Source organism: Myotis lucifugus, unplaced genomic scaffold (genome assembly GCF_000147115.1).
Source record: "Myotis lucifugus unplaced genomic scaffold, Myoluc2.0 scaffold_137, whole genome shotgun sequence".
NCBI lineage: Eukaryota > Metazoa > Chordata > Mammalia > Chiroptera > Vespertilionidae > Myotis > Myotis lucifugus.
In genome coordinates, this window is record NW_005871185.1 from 2,176,817 (window position 1) to 2,194,123 (window position 17,307).

General features: G+C 39.5%; 2 protein-coding genes across 2 annotated transcripts in view; one reads left to right on the forward strand and one right to left on the reverse strand.

Moving 5' to 3' along the window:
• SLC9C1 (solute carrier family 9 member C1) overlaps positions 1–5,933 on the reverse strand; it is a 99,846-nt gene extending 93,913 nt beyond the window's left edge. Inside the window, exons 1-3 of the mRNA XM_023758699.1 lie at positions 5,820–5,933; positions 1,846–2,041; positions 646–746 (exon numbers count right to left, since the gene is read on the reverse strand). Of these exons, the coding sequence (XP_023614467.1) occupies positions 646–746; positions 1,846–1,996 (252 nt within the window). The 5' untranslated portion in view covers positions 1,997–2,041; positions 5,820–5,933. The remainder of the gene's footprint in view (positions 1–645; positions 747–1,845; positions 2,042–5,819) is intronic.
• Positions 3,696–17,307, forward strand: part of LOC102431696 (OX-2 membrane glycoprotein) — a 36,109-nt gene continuing 22,497 nt past the window's right edge. The window contains exons 1-3 of the mRNA XM_023758700.1: positions 3,696–3,842; positions 10,098–10,219; positions 12,814–12,851. Of these exons, the coding sequence (XP_023614468.1) occupies positions 3,696–3,842; positions 10,098–10,219; positions 12,814–12,851 (307 nt within the window). The remainder of the gene's footprint in view (positions 3,843–10,097; positions 10,220–12,813; positions 12,852–17,307) is intronic.

Consider the following 17,307-nt stretch of genomic DNA (forward strand, 5'->3'; position numbering starts at 1 on the left):
CTGCCTCCTGCACTCCCCACACTGGGGATCGAGCCCGCAACCCAGGCATGTGCCCTTGGCCAGAATCGAACCTGGGACCCTTCAGTCCGCAGGCCGATGCTCTATCCATTGAGCCAAACTGGCTAGGGCAACATTCTATATCCTTTATAGTAAGTATATTCTCTCTCCTCTGACTCCAGCTCTTCCCAACTATGTGGTAATACTAGAGTTGTCTGGACTATATCTATGGTTTGCCTTGCTCCTCACTTCCAATGTCAGATACAAGGTTCTGTGTATATTTCTTGATACATTCCAAGCCAGGCACACTTAGAGACTAGCCTCTATTCTAATGGAAATGCGATTGAAACATTCCTAATTGAGGCAATACATTGGTTTGTTTTTTTGTCAGAATTCTCTTGCTATGAGACTTCTGTAATAGCAGCTCTAAGTCACTCTAGGCTTCTATCTTGGTAACCAATTCTTGTCTAAGCTTAGCTTTTTCACACCTGGTTTCTTTTCCTACACATCTGATGTTATCCACATCCTAAGCATCTATCAAATGGCGGAACAGTGAAGAGACAAGTATTTTAACAATCCTCTTAAGCCATCTTTGTATTTATATGAATCTTAGCTATAGTAAAAACTACTCATATTTACTATACACACCTGGTCAGATGCAAAACTGAGTATTTCAAAACTGCATCCAATTAAAAATAGTATCACAGGGAGAGGAATTATAAAATCTTTCAAGTGTAGGTTCAAAATTGCTGCAAAAAAGTAATTATTAAAAAGCAGTAAAATATTACATTTCGAAAACTTTAATTTAATATGATTTCTTAACACTGAGGACAATGAAATACTAATCCACTACTCACTTCCTATATTCCTGTATTTGAAACCCTCCTTCACACTTAAGCACAAGAATCAGTGTAGTTACTAATCCATTCCCGCTTGACCTGTTCTATGAAGTATATCATTTCTTTAGAATCATTGGTTCTTGGGTTACTACTAAAATATCTATAGCAGTTTGTCCACACGCTACAGATCAGGTAGCTTCTTTGGCAATCCTGCAATAAGGTTAATAAAAACTAAACTTGAGTGAAATCTGACTGATTCCTAAATAATAATGAGGAACTAACCATAATAATTATGCCGATGAGGAAAAACTACCTACTTATTACTAGTTAGCTACTACATAATAGAAAGCATGAATATTTAACTTTGTTAATCATTATGATAAAGTGCAATAAGCAATATTACAGTATTTTCTTCAGTTTAATGTCTTCTGCTTCTTTTAAATACAATTCTTACATCAGAGCATGTAGAAAGGTGCATCCTTTTGATATCTACAGTGTTCTTTTCTTGTCATAAGAGATAGGAATAATTTATCATTTGCACAAAACCAATGGGACACCATACCCAGTGGTTAAAAAGTAACTGAACAATTCCGACCTATCACTTTGAAATTCTTTGTCCAAGTAAAGAAAACAGTGAAACAGCTAATTTTTAAATATGAATGAAACTGTAGTTTATGATAACACAGATTAAAAAATCCCCCAACCCTTGATTTTCTACTTATCTGTTTCAATTCTCCCCATCACTTAAATCTATTCAGAACCTAGTAAACTAAGAAAGTATGAATATTTTTTTAACACAATAGAGATGAAGAATAAAGATTAGACTTTACAGGTTTCTTCTCAGGGGCAGGTTTTTGTTGGATTCATTTAGTTGAAAATCAGGGAACAAATGTATGAATTTAGGACCAAAATTCTGATTTCCTACTGCTGCTACTTTTAAAAAATTCTATACGGTGGCATTTATAAATCCATCCATAGAATAAACTAAAATAAAGAGAGTTGCACCTACCTCCAATTGTGCAGATCAAAGCCAATATTAGAATGATTTCAGGGAGGTCCTGAGGATAAGTATTGAACTTATTCTTGACAAATTCCACCCAACTGCCACTAAATCCTTTGTTATGGAAAGTGTAATTAGTAGTACTCAAATTCATGCTCATCCTGTTGGTTCTCACAGACCATCTGTATCCAACTCTTTCGACGCTCTGCAAAACTCACACAGGATCAAAGGAAAGTAAGACTTGCCTTCTTGGTGGCTTTCCAATGCTTTTCTTTCATGATAATAATTTAAAAACAACCCTTATTTCTCCTTGATTCTAGTGATATCTTAGGGTCTGCCAAAATTAGGGATGCCTCCCATTCCCATCATGCTTTAAATTTAGCTGAGATAAAAAAGGTACAAACCCAAGTGGTGGAGATTGGCCAGTGTCACCCCATGCTCACTCAGCGTTATTCACCTGGCATCTCTCCAACTCTGACAAGATTTTTCACCTCACTTGCAGCCAGGACCACAAGTTGGTGCATATCACTTAGCTCTGGGGATGGACAACTGAGGGGTTTGTCCTCAGCTTCCCTAAGGCTCTGGAAGTATGTTCATGGCGGCTATTCCAAAGTGGGTAGCAGGATGGGAGAAGGATCTCTTTTGTTGTTCTATTCAGACAGAAATGAATAGATTATGATGATACTCAATCATAGCCTTATTTTTACCATTTGGAACACTAATGGGTCAAGTTTCCTCCAACTTTTATATATCCATACAGCAATCAAGAACATAATAAAAATATTGAAACCAAAAGGATTTAAAACAGGGGGGTTGTTACATGTTCTGTCTCATTGTTACTTCTTAGATGAGGAATAACAAGGGTTATTTTGTGCCTTGGTTTGAAGGAATAGATAGTAGCCGCAGTTTGCAATCCCACCTGCTCCCGTGGTAAAGAAAGTTTTACATCGGTGCTCTCAAACTTCCTGAGGGATATTCTTCCAATTCTTTCTCTCCTAACAGTGGCTTAACATTTTCTACTGTCCACTATTAGCATCTGATCTGGCTGCCTTGAAAAGTAATCAATTAGTTTTACTAAACTTCTTTTTTTTAGTTTCAACTATATATATATATATATATATATATATATATATATATATATATATATATATAAATAATACTAGTAATATGTATATATTACTAGTACATGCTCTTTTCTGATCAAAATCAATATTTCAAAGAGAAAATTAAATGAATATGTGCTTACTATAAAAACTTTTGACATAATTATATAAACAAACATTTTAAAAACAGAAAGCCATCCAGTTATGGCATCTAGTGGCTCTTATATGTTTTATTTACATAGTTGGGTTCATCCTTATATAATCATACTTTATGCTCTTTTCCACTTGGTATCCTATCAGCTGCCTCAAAGAGCCTTGTAAAGAGCATTAACCAATTTTGTAGCGTGTTAACACCAATATAAAAGTGCCTACTCTGGTCAGACGGCCTGCATGCAAAGGCCTGATGAGTTGCTGCTTATAGGGTGAAAGACTGAGCAACTTACTTCAATGCTGTTGGCCTCAGTTTTCCAACCTGTATAGCTTCTAGTCTGTGTCTTCTATCTCTCTTCCTAGATTTATTATTTTTTATTTGGAATCACCTGGGGAGCTACAATAATAGTGGTGCCTGGGTCTTATCCCTAGGGATTCCTATTGCAATCAGTCTTGAATTGCAGTCTGTGCTCCCAGGCAATTTTAATAGATAGCCAAGGTTAGGGACCACTGTGATTCACCCAATGAAAAGGCAACACTGCTCAGTTTTTCAATATAACTGAGTCAGTTTTTCTGAGAAAGGGTATCAATGACTTTTAGTCGAAGATGACTGGAAACACATCCGTCATTGACAAGTTTGGGTTATTTATTTATTTAGTCTCAGTGAGGGAGACTGTTCACCCTGGGGAACTGCGGGCTATTTCAGTGAAACGATGTAGGAAAGAACTTATTGTGGATATGGGCCATGGCTGGGTAATTTTGAAGAGGTTTTAAGGAAGTGAGGGGTTACAATAGGTGGGTTTTGTCAGCAAGTAAGGAAAATTCTGTGATTGGGCATCTCAAGAAATCTTTTCTAGAAGGAGCTGTAATGGGTACAGATGCAGCAGTCATTCATTTTAGCAGGGGGTGGGGATGTTTGATAATTGTACGGGTTGCACAGTGACTTTGTTTTTTCTCACTTTATTACGGTCTCTGAATGACCTCATCGGATGTTGATATTCTTTGCAATTGTTTATGTCCAACTGGAGAGCGACACGGACTAGCTGTAAGCATCTGACTGACTTGTAGTAACTCTCAATGAGACCTAATTCCACTAGTAAGCATCACACTGGTTTACTGCTGTCAGCAGCTGATTTTTTGTTTGATTGATTTTTGTTTTACCTGAAAAAAATCTAAGTTTCTTATCCTCACTTTAACATGTAAAGAGCTGGAGGTAGACCAGAACAAGCTCAGCTATCCCTCTAAGAGAGAGATTCTTAACCTTGGCTACACATTGGAGTCACTTAGAGAGCTGTAAAACTACAGGTGCCTGGGTAGCATCCCTGGAGTCAATTTAATTGGACTGAGTATTGGGAACTTTGAATGTTTCCCAGTGATTTAAGGAGCAGCCATTATTTAGAAGCACTGTTCTAGGAGAAGCCCATGCCATTGTGATATTTGCTCTTGTTTAGCTAACAGTACACTATTTAGGACACTTATTAACTTTTCCACTGTTACTTCAGGACTAAACATCCTGGGCCTGAACAAAAAGAAAAAGCATTTTCTGCATGCTTTCAGAATTTAATACAGTAGTTAAGTAGACTATTGTTTCCTAAACTAAAAGTGGGGATCCACATTCCCATAAGCACTTTCTCATTTCTAAATTTTTTATTTGAAAACTTTAATAAGAGTTTACACAGTCAATCCTAATAAGTCATTTTTAGAAACGAATAAAACTACTCAAGTCTTTTCTGTAAATATGTGGCAAATACTCAGTTTGGCTGCTTCAACCTCTACTTCAAATTCTCCTAACAAATCTTTTCCCCAGAAAATGATCTCACCATAAATTAGCATATGAATGCTAATGTTACTCTAGTTTAGTAATTTAGAAGACTGCTTTTCCATGTAATTAAAACTTCTTCAGCTTAAATTGATTTTTGGCAACTTTGGATAAGTTTATGAATCTCTATCTCATTTAAAAAATACTGATTTGTCTTGAAATTACCATGTAGGTTTCCAATAAATTAGATAATGGCTAAATTCTCTTTGTGTGGAGTTAATTAATGACTGCCCTCTCAGAAATGACATGTAGATTTGTCCTCAACAGTCAGTCTTTTGAAATTCTTTCTCATGGAGTAGAAGTGATATTAATTCACCCTGTCTCTGAAAATGGGAGCTCTTTTTTCCTTTAAAAAATGTTTTTAGCCCTAACCGGTTTGGCTCAGTGGATAGAGCGTCAGCCTGTGGACTCAAGGGTCCCAGGTTCGATTCCAGTCAAGGACATGTACCTTGGTTGCGGGCACATACCCAGTGGAGAATGTGCAGGACGCAGCTGATCGATGTTTCTAACTCTCTATCCCTCTCCCTTCCTCTCTGTAAAAAACCAATAAAATATATTTAAAAAATGTTTTTATTGATTTTAGAGAGGAAGGGAGAGGGAGAGAGAGAAACATCCATGGGCTCCTCCTGCATGCCGCCTCCTGGAGTTGGGGCCCGAAACCATGAATCCAACAATGACCTCTTGGTGAATGGAATAAAGCTCAACCAAGTGAACCACACCAGCCAGAGCTCTTTCTTCCTCTTAATCAGTACATTTTGCAGGATTAAGGTGACAAAGTATCCTACCCAAACATCCCAGTAATCTTCACAAGCTACCAAGCTCTTGCTTAATGGTTTATGGCAGATAAACTGGGATTAGCTTATCTTCTCAGTAAACTCTCCTACCACAGAACACAGCAGCGTCTTACTCACAGACTCTGAAGGTGGGTGGTCTGTTGCCCTGCTAATTTGGCTTCACTCATTCCTCCCTCAGCTCCAGCTCAGCTCCCGGCACCTGAGGAGATTCACCGCAGCATCAGTGTGCTTTCCTCCCAGTACCTCGTTAAAAAAAGGGAAGGAACACGAGCCAAGTGAATAATTAGGAAAGTTGATAGAGGAAGTTACTGGAGCATGGGGCAGGGGGTAAGGGACAGACATTCCAACTGAGAGACTGGTTGATCTTTGGGGAAGTCCTTGATCAGCTGCCAAAGGAAAGGTGGGAACTCCAAGAGGTAAGAGGTGGCTGAGTCCGTAGCTGGAATACATTTGTTCATCTCAGAGGGAAGCTGAAAAAGAAAGTACCAGAGTGGAAGGGCAACTTCCAGAAGGGGAAGCTAGGAATGGCTCACCATCCAAAGCTTCAGGAGGAATATCCTGTGGTATGTAAATGAGAATAGAGGTTAGCTATTTCGTTCACCCCAGAGCAGTCACAACCAACTGCACAACCTCGCTGACAGTTATTTGCCCCAAGCCCCGCCCCCTGCTCTGCACTCATTGGCTTTGAGTTTATAACCCCAGATTTGATTGGATGATGAAATAGAGTCCTCAAAGGTGTTAGCGTTAGTCTCGGTGTACACCTAAGGCAACCTTTGAATATTTAAAGCGTGTTGCTATATTTCTTAAATAAATCAACAGTGAAAATGGACCTCCAGAAATTATATTGCTGTGTTAATTTAAAGCTTTGGTATAGTGAATTTCTAACAAAAAGCCCGTGGACACGGTTTTCCCGAAATTCTAGTAGCAGTGAGTTTTCTGAATAAGAAGAGAGGATGGTAGAGATTTTGAAATGTGAAAATGCAGGTTACCATTAGGAAAAAAAAAAGCTATTCTGGGCATGTAGGAAATGTCTGGGTCATTTATTGGGGAAATTTTTAGTAATAATGATATACTCATTTCTTTTTTCTAAGCATAATATGTAAAGGTTTTTTTTAATTGAAATGACTAATATTATCAGAGAGCCAAATTACATTATCCCACCCTCACCATAAAGTATTATGATGTCTGTGTCTTCTCTCTTCCTATATGAAAATTTTTTTTGCATTGATTTTGAAATCTAGATACTTCTTTGGCTTGTGTAAGACCTTTTTATAATTTTACTCACACAAAGTCTTTGTGAAGCTACTTCGATCCTTATGAGGGAAAAATGTGCAGAAAAGAGAGGTCAAAGAATTCGAAAGTGGAAGGTGAACCCACCAAAGAAGTAAATGCTAAAGAATTGCTGATTATATCTTCCCGGCTCACAAAGAAGCATTCACAGCCTTCATATGTGGCCTGTGGTGGCCACAAAGCATTAGATTTTGTTGAAGGAAACTCTCTTCACAATGTTAACAATGTAAATCCATGTGGGGAATGATCAGTCAAGGAAACTAGGAAAGATTTTTAAAACTGATAGAGTGCACATGTTTCAATGAAATAAAAGTTGAGATTGCTTATGAGTAACTCATTAGATGAAAATAGAAGGATCACATGCAAGATCTTTTGTTAGATCTAGAATTAGATTAGCAATGAAACAGTCACTATATACACCTGTGAGAAAGACATAAATTTTGGAGGCACACCAACATGTAATCCCTAACATGTATCATTTCATTTCAGCCTGAAGGTGTCCTTTTAGTATTTTTGTAAGGCATATCTGCTATTAACACATTCTATCAGGTTTTTTGTTTTTGTTTTTTTAACCTGGGAATGCTTAATTTTTCCTTCATTTTTGGTGAATAGTTGCACCAAATATGAAGTCCTTTGTTGATTTATTTTCTATTAGCACTTTCAATATGCCTTCTTACCTCCAAAGTTTCTGGTGAAAAACCAGCATTAATGTTACTGAAAATCTTTTGTGCACATGAGTTGCTCTCTCTTGCTGCTTTCAAGATTCTTTCTTTGTCTTTTATAGCTAAATTATGATGTGTCTATCTGTGGGCCTCTATGTTTATTCTACATAGTTTGCTGATCTTTTTGGATACATAGGCTAGTATTTTTCATCAAATATGGGAAGTTTTCAGCCATCATTTCTCCAAATATTTCTACCCCCCTGTCTGCCTCCCCTCTTCTGGGACTCTCATTATGAGTATGGTGGTATATGGATAGTGTCCCACAGGTCTCTGAGGTTCTGCTCATTCTTCAATGCTTTTGCTGTTGTTCCTCAAACTGGATAATCTCAATTGACCTATTTTCAAGTTTACTGATTTGATTTCCTGCCTGCTCAAATTGTCATTGAGCCCCTCTAGCACACATTTAAAAAAAATTATTGTAGCCGAAACCGGTTTGGCTCAGTGGATAGTTTTTGTTGCTTTCAGAGAGGAAGGGAATCAAACCGTGACCTCCTGGTTTATAGGTCGATGCTCAACTACTGAGACACACTGGCCAGGCTAGTCCAGGATTTTTATTCATTCCTTTTTATGGTTTCTATTTCTTTATTGATATTTTATATTTGATGAGACATTATTTTCACACTTTCCTTTAATTCTTTAGACATAATTTCCTTTAGAACACTATGCTGGAATCCCAGTCATTTATTAAAGTTATAATGCTGTGTTTACATCTTTATTACTCACAAGAAAAGAATCAAAGACTGAGTCTTGACCTCAATAGACACTTCTGTTTCCCAACCTAATGGCAGTGCTACTCACTGATTAGGCACCTAATCCCAACACCTCTTTATTCACAATGCACCTTCCTCTCTCTCAAGAATGGCTCCCAGCACTAGAGGTAGTAGATTCATAGTTTCCTTTCCCTTGGGAACTGAGTTTTTTTTCTGCCTCATTAACCAAAACAACAGTTCTCACATGGGTAGTGAACTTAGAGTATGTGTTTAGAGGCTGAAATTTAGATAGAGGAAAGGTTTGTCTTAAGATAGAGAAGAAAGACCTCCAACACCTAATGTCATAGGAATACTGGTGAGGGAGGGGGAATGGGGCTGCAATCATCCATGCCAAGGGAGAAACTTGTTTCTTCTGAGGCAGAAGCAGAGGGAAAAGTTATGAGAGGGGAAGGTAATTTTGTATAGGGATTCGTGAGTGACAAAGGGGAAAAGAGAAGGCTATTACACCAAATGTGTCCTGTGTGTGCTCACATTATTTTGTGTGTGTGCTTGTGAGTATGTATGTGTGTGTGGTGGTGGGGGGGGGGGGCGGGGAGGGCAGGGGTATTATGGATATATGATTGTGAAATGAAGGCTGTTTAATGATCTTACTCCAGAGAAGGCAAGCCCAACCTTGCTTCTCTGAAGACAGTATTAGCTCCAAATCCCAGCCCTGGCTTTAATTCCCACCCCTGGGCTGTTTGGCTAATTAAGTGTAAGTCTGAGATTCTGTTTAAAGATCACTACCCTACCTTGTAAGACAGAACATACAGTCCAGAGATCACTAATCTTTATACCAGGAATAACAGATGTGCAAGCGGAATAAAATCTTTACTTTCAAATGGATTGTTCAGGTAAAGTACACTCTGAACTTTAATGAATGAGACTGTTGAAATGAATGGGCACTGTTGTTCAGAATCTCAGCAGGAGGTAGACATGCTGGGGAGGCTGGTATGAGTCTGTGTGCATGAAATACCAAGAGGCACATGGCTGGGTTAAAATTTAAAGGAGATAAAATAGAAATCAAAAGCACCGGGAAAGGAGGGCTTTCTCTATTTAAAGTAGTGTGTAGAGAGAGGAGTTTATAAGATGAAAGTAATGTGTCTGTGTTTAATTTTTTCACTTTAATGTGTAAATAGTATTTAATTTGAAACTTACTTTTTTAAATTTTCTACTTCAGTTGTTTAAGAGGTAGATTGTAGGAATTTAGATGCCAAGAGAAATGATTTTTAGAAACTTAGTATACCTCTGTGTAGAGCAGCCTTATCACTCAATCTTACTCATTGTGGAAAAACCAGTTTGATACCTGTTATGTACACAAATAATAGAACACAAAAGAATGGGAAAGGTTAGTAACACACCCAAAAGAAAAGCTAATTAAATTTTCTTACAAGCCAGCAGGTGAGATTTTAGAATCTGTGTACTAATGACATGACAGCTACAAAATAGCAAGCAGATATGTTTAAGAAAATTATATGCATAGACCTAAGATTTTGAGTAACATTGTAGATTAGGCAGACAAGGAAGTTCTAAATTGAGGGTGACGAAATTTTTAACGAACTTTCAGAGCAAGTTAATGAGTAACACATTTTGGTACAATACCAAAAGACCTGCAAATTCCATTTCAGTGCTAGATTTCAGTTAGAAAAGAAAGTATTCCAAGTGTTAGAGAAGATTTTCTCATCAAATTTAATGGACTTCCCACTCCATCCCATCCTCCAGCTCCTCGTGCTTCCCATCTTGGTACAAGGATCAGGTAACTCTTCATTTTTTTCTCTCTCAAATGCATTCATTTTGGAATCAATGGCGAATAAACACCAGGCTGTACGGTCTTTTTTACTTTTATATAGTTAGGTGACCAGAACAGTATGTTCGGCTCTATGTGTCAATCAGATGTCCAAGTTGTCAGCAACCAGCAAACTGTTTAAGTTGAGCATAATTAAAGCAGCGACTTAGCAAACAGAGAATGAAAGAAGGAAATAAGCACTGATTCTGAAGTGAGCCCAAGGAGCTTGAACTAGAGAGGAGACCACAAACCTGCTGGGGGCAAATGAGCTCTTTGCAGGTTAGTTAGTTAGTTAGTTAGTTAGTTAGTTAGTTCTGTGTTACTTCTTGCAGCCCATTTGCCTTTTAAGTTAGAGTCTGACTTGTTTTTGTGGCTATTTGTGGTCATTAAGAATTTTTTTTATGTTGTCAATTTTGTTATTTCCTTGGTGTGTTTGCTTATCAGTACAAATTGAGGTACTCTTGAGACACATTAAGGACTTAATAAATATTCAGTTATTTTCTAGTCATTTAAAATTATTTGATTAAAGATATTTAACTCAAAACCATGTAAAGTCAGTTTGGTCCATGGTAAAGGCAATGATAAATGTTATGTAGGAATTCAGCAGAGAGAAAGAAATTGTGATAGCTTCTGGTTAAGGAGTTTTCCTGGGGGAAGTATCATTTGAATTCAATTAGATGGTTTAATCAAAGGTTGGATGAGGGGTGACATATGCTGAGGACAAAAGGAGTGTGACAAGTAGAGGAAACCAGTATGCTCATGTTACTTATCTTTAATTTACTTCAGCACATAAAATGCAAAATGGAGAAGCCTGGTTTTGTCTTCAAGTAACTCAGCCGCTAGTGGGGAAGACAAGAATGTGAACAAATAATGATGAAGTGCATTTTGCTGAGGGTAGATGTAGTCCATTCAATGTGATTGCTGTATAACAGCAATTTTCAACTGGTGTGCCACAGGAATTTTTAAAACATGCAATACCTGATTATTTAGTCAGGGACACTGACCTCTCTTCCCTTAGATTGTCAAATAAAAATATAACAACAGCCAATAAAATAATAGCCATCTAGTGGGAATGAATCAAAATTGTATCTGTTTCTTTTGTCAGATGGGCAATTTTTAGTACTCAGTTTATGTGTGCCAGTTTATTGAGATTTTCTGAGTTTTTACCTAATATGTTTTTCTATTTAAGGATCCCTTTCAGGATACCACATTATCTTTATTTGACACTAGAGGCCTAGTGCACAAAAATTTGTGCACTCAGGGGGGTCCCTCAGCCCAGCCTGTACCCTCTGTCAGTCTGGGACCCCTTGGGGGATGTCCACCTGCTGGCTTAGGCCTGCTGCTCCCTGGGGGATTGGGCCTAAGCTGGCAGTCAGACATCCCTTTGGCATTCTCTCGGGGGATGTCCACTTGCCAGTGGGGAGCAGGCCTAAGCTGCAGTAGGACATCCTTAGTGCTGCTGAGGAGGCGGGAGAGGCTCCTACTACCACCTCTGTGCTGGCAGCCATCAACCTGGCTTGTGGCTGAGCAGAGGTCCCCCTGTGGGAGTGCACTGACAACCAGGGGGCAGCTCTTGCATTGAGCATCTGCCCTCTGGTGGTCAGTGTGTGTCATAGTGACCAGTCATTCCCAGTCATTCTGCTGTTAGAGTCAATTTGCATATCTTTTATTATATAGGATGTCTCCTTAGGCTCCTCTGTTTTTTTTTTTGAACTTTGCACACTTACAAATGTATTTATTGGCAAGAAAAACAATAAGGCTCTTCAGGCAAATGAAAAAGTAGTTTTCTATTAAGAAAGAAAGGTAGAATACACACGTATATAAAGGGTAAAACATATCCAGTACTTGTCACCATTGGCCAGTAGGAAAACAAAAAACAAATACCAAATGTCATTTTTTCAATGGTCCCTTTCTTATGGATCAATTACAAAATTATATAAAAATTAAACCTACTTGCATGCTAGAAATACACTTCAATTCACCCACAGATCTACAGAATTACCTCACTTCAATATTTACTTACACAAGTAGGACCCCATACTACAGAAAATTACTTAAAGAATAAGTCAGTAATAATAAGACCATATATCTATAACCTTTATAATATTTCATTCATATCATGAAAATTTTATAGTAACCTCATTTTCAACAGGTTACCCATATTAGTTACATTAATATGATTTATTTCCAATGCAATTTTCACACCACTTTGAAAATATATTAAAATTAAAAATTATGTTTTTTTCACTTATACAGTTTCTACTCAGTATTCATTCTCACATGGTTTTGTAGGGATTTGAGACAAGTGAAGGTTTTCCTATATTGTTTACTTTTAGAACTTTTTCCACTGTGAGGTTTTTGTTTGTCTGTTTTTGGGTGTGGCTTCCCAAGGAAATGAGATAGCTAAAGGCTTGTCCTTAGGCTCCTCTTGACTGTGACAGTTTCTCAGAATTTCCCTGTTATTGATGACTGACTGTTTTGAGAGGCACTGGTCAAGTATTTTGTAGAATTACCCTCTATTAGAATTTGTCTGATGCTTGTTTGTTTGTTTGTTTTATGATTAGACTAGGGTTATGGATTTGGGGGAGGAAGACCAGCACAGGTAAGATGCCATTTTAATTGCATCCTATAAAGTGTACAGACTATCGACTTTTATGTTTCCATAGGAGTTTCAAGTTGCAGTCTTCACTCCTTGGGATTCCCATTCTCTTAAATGAGTTTTTAAAAATTTGTATAATTAAGGTTCACTTTATGTATTGTAAAGCTCTATACATTTTGACAAATGCATAATGTCACTTATTGGCCATTACAGTTTCATACAGAATTGTTTCATTGTCCTAAAAATCCCCTGTGGTTCACCTTCTCAACCCTACTCCCTGCCCTTGAACCCCTGGGTACCACTGATATTTTTTTGTCTCTATATTTTTACCTTTTCCAGAATGGCATATAATTGGAATCAGAGGGTATGTAGACCTTTTAGACTGGCTTTTTTTCACTTAGCAATATGCATTTAAGATTTACCTATGTCTCTTTGTGGTTTGGTAACTTCTTTCTTTTTATGTCTGAATAATATTCTGTTGTACAGACATGCAGTTTGTTTACTCATTCACCTATTGAAGGCATCTTGGTTGCTTTCAGTCTTTGGTGTGTGGAGGAGAGACTGTTCCAGGGCAGTCTGACTTGCAAGCTGGACCTGGGTTAAAAGGAACTCCTTTGAAGACTGTTTTGATATTAATCACTTGTGTTCTAACACAAACCAGCATCCCTCTCCTGCCTTCTGGTACAGGCTGGATCCAGAAAACAATCTGGTTGTTCTGACCTGGTCAAGCATGCAGAGCAATTTCCTATACCTGGTAGCGGTTACAGGCTAGTACACTATTCTCTCCCTGCCCCTTATATAATTCCCTGGTGTCTGCTTAACATCTTCAGAATCCATTTCATCTTGCAGCCACCCAAGATGTGCCCCATAAGTAAGTTTTCCTCTATTAATTACCAGACTGGAGTGGCCCGCCTTTGTTCGGTCTTTCCCTGCCCTCTGCTTAGGAGGTAGATTTTCAGTTTGGGACCTTTCCCTGGGTGACCGTGTACTAACAATTAGTGAGCCAGGCAAGAGACTGAAGAAATGGGCCTTGGGAAAGAGGCATCTGTGGGGGAAATCGTGGGTTGGCCATCTACTTTTATGTGGGGAAGAGTGGCCCATATGTTAGACGTGTGTCGACCACAGTGAGAATATAGGGCCACCCCCAAAACACCAGCTGGCCTCATGTATTTGTTTGAAGAACTACACATTGCACTCTGCAGCAAGAAAGGAAAGCACATGGCCGCAGCTATAGGCTAGCCCGTCTCATGGGTGGATTGATTGACTACCCAAGCCCAGCTAAAGGCAGAAGTCAGGGTTAGGAAATTGGAGGCAGATCTAGGGGAAACACACCAGTCTCCAGAGAACATCCAAGCTATGGTAAGGATTTGGAACTCAGACAGAGTGAAAGAAAAGGGGGAAATGGGAGAGAGTGCCCAATTTGAAGAACCAGGGGAAATTTTCTGACCATTACACACTAGCTTCCATGGCCATTGATAGCACTGAGGGGGCCAGAGAATTTCTGAGGATTATCATGCATTAGAGTACATACAGCACCAGTGTCAACTCAACCAAAGTAGTTACCCTGTGTTTATTTCTGGTGTGTTTCCCTTAGATATGCCTCCAATTTCCTAACCCTGGCTTCTGCCTTTAATTGGGCATCGGCAGTCAATCAACCCACCCAATAGACGGGCTAGCCTATAGTTGCGGCCATGTGCTTTCCTTTCTTGCTGCAGAGTGCAATGTGTAGTTCTTCAAACAAATACATGAGGCCAGCTGGTTTTTTCGGGGTGGCCCTATACTCTCACTGTGGTCGACACATGTCTAACATATGGGCCACTCCTCCACATAGAAATAGATGGCCAACCCATCTACTTTGTCAGCAGGGAAGAAAGGTCCTGTGAGAATAACCTGAAAGCAAATCTGGCACCATCTGGTTGCCACAGGCACCCCAAAGAACTTATTGACTGTCAGCCTAATGCAGTGCTAGTGGGGTTATGGAAAGCTTTAAAACCATTGATACCATTGGCTCCCCCAGAAGACACCTCAACAGATTTAGAGGAGCCTTCTGAGATTTTATTTTACATTGGTTGGATGCCTCATTGTATTCCATAGGATACATTTATAATACACTTAGATTTTCAAGTTTCAGTCTTCATTCCTTGGGATCCAGTCTCTTAAATGGCTTTTTAAAATTTTGTATAACTAAGGTTCACTGTATGTATTGTAAAACTCTATACATTTTGACAAATGCATAATATCACTTATTGGCCATTACCCTTTCATACAGAATTGTTTCATTGTCCTAAAAATCCCCTGTGGCTCACCTTCTCAACCCTACTTCTGCTCCTGAACCCCTGGCCCCTCTCCAGTATAGGATGAAGGCTAAGATTGTCCTCAGGTGGAGGCCACCGTGGGCAATCAGAGGCCTCATGAGGAACTCATCATCCATTGGTTCCCCCAGAAATGAACACAGGGTAACTACTTTGGTTGAGTTGACACTGGTGCTGAATGTACTCTAATATATGGAAATCCTCAGCAATTCCCTGGCCCCCTCAGTGCTATCAATGGCTATGGAAGCTAGTATGTAAATGGTCAAAATATTTCCCCTGGTTCTGCAAACTGAGTACTCTCCCCCATTGGGAGTATGTCTCATCTCCCCACTTCTAGAAAACATATTCAGCATCAATATCTTGCAAGGCCAGACTTTATAAACCTGCATTGGGGATTCTGCCTATGACTAGAATTAATTAAATCAGAGAGCAATGCCAATTGGGAGGCAGTTCCTTTGCCACCAGAGGGAAAAGTGGTGACAGTTAAACATGATCACCTGGAACACATAAGGAAATAGGGAAAACTATCCAAGAGCTCCCCCAAGTGAGGCATTGTGCATCCTGCACACAGGGCCTTTAACAGCCCAAGGGGCTCTTGAAAAATGACAATAAATTATAAGGAGCTCAATAAGGTAGTGCCCCTTATTCATGTGGCTGTGCCTAATATTGCCACTATAGTAGGTGGTCCTAGGAACATATCATGCTGTGCGGGACCTAGCCAATGCTTTTTTTTTCCATACCTCCAGCTGTTGGGCCCCAATATCAATTTGCCTTTACCTGGGAGGAGCAATGATGGGCTTTCCTCACCACATCCTGTGAAGTGGTGGCCGGGGATTTGTCATTGTTTTCTTTCCCAGCCCCAGTGAAATGGGCTCATTACATTGATGATATAAAACCCTGCAGGCCTTGCTGGACCACCTACAGGAGAGGGGCTGGGCAGTGAATCTGGAAAAAACCCAAGGATCAGGAACTGTAGTAAAGTTCTTGGGAGTCATTCAGTTGGGTGAGATCCAGGTTGTGCTTGAGGCTAAAATAGATAAAGTATGAGCCTACCTCATACCAAAAAATGTGAGAAAGGTACAAGCTTCTGTGGGATTTGGTGATACTGGTGAACATTTACACCTCATTTATCACAATAGCTTTATCCTTTATACCCTTTAGTTACAAAGAGAGAGACATTCGTGGGACCGGGGTCAAAACAGCATACCACCTTCAAGAAAAAAACAAACACAAAAACAAACCTGGTCAAACAGATCAAAGCCCTTGGAACCTCACACATGGGTTACCATTCCAATTAGGTTTGGTTACCCCAGGAGACATGAGATGGACATTATAGAAAATAGTGCCCTTTGGGTTCTGATCCCAACTGTGGAAAGGGGAAGAGAACAGAAATATCTCCGCAGAACAGCAACTTCTGGCAGTTTACACAGCGCTCCTGCAGGTGGAGCCACTTACCAGGGAACTGTTGGTTACATTAAGAATGTGCCTTTCCATCAAGAGCTGGGTCATGTCCCACCAGGCTGGCTCTGCCAGGGGAGACTCCCACACAGACTACATGGCAGGCCTGTTTGCAGCAGAGGAGTGCTCTGTCAGATAGTACTCTATCTTTAGAGATGAAGCAACTGCTAAGTCCTCTTGAATATGTAGAGCCTCCAAATGCTACTGCTTTCATCCCTGTGCCCCTCCTTTCAACCTGTAAAGAAGGAATAGGGGGAATTCTGCTGGATCCTGGTACACTGATGGCTCTGTCTGCCCGATGTCAGTTGCCAATTAACCGTCCCCTGATACTATCTGGATGGAAACATGGACAAACCACAGTAGCCATTGGGCTGAATTAAGAGCTGTCTGATTAGTCCCTTACACACGAACCCGGGTTTTGTACACTGACCGCTGGGCTGTGTTAAATAGAGTGACCCTGTGGGTCGGGTGATGTTAGACAGAGAAGGGGTGGATGATTATGAACAAACCTTTATGGGGACAAGAGATGTGGGAAAATATTTGGGCTGCCCACAAGAGCCTGAGGGAGGCAGATCTCATTGTTTTCTATGACCTTCCTCGGAGGGCATCCACACCCCCAGAAAGTGCATGCTTTGGCAAAAATATGTGTGTTAGCTACTGACCTGTCAGTTGACATGACAGATTCGGAA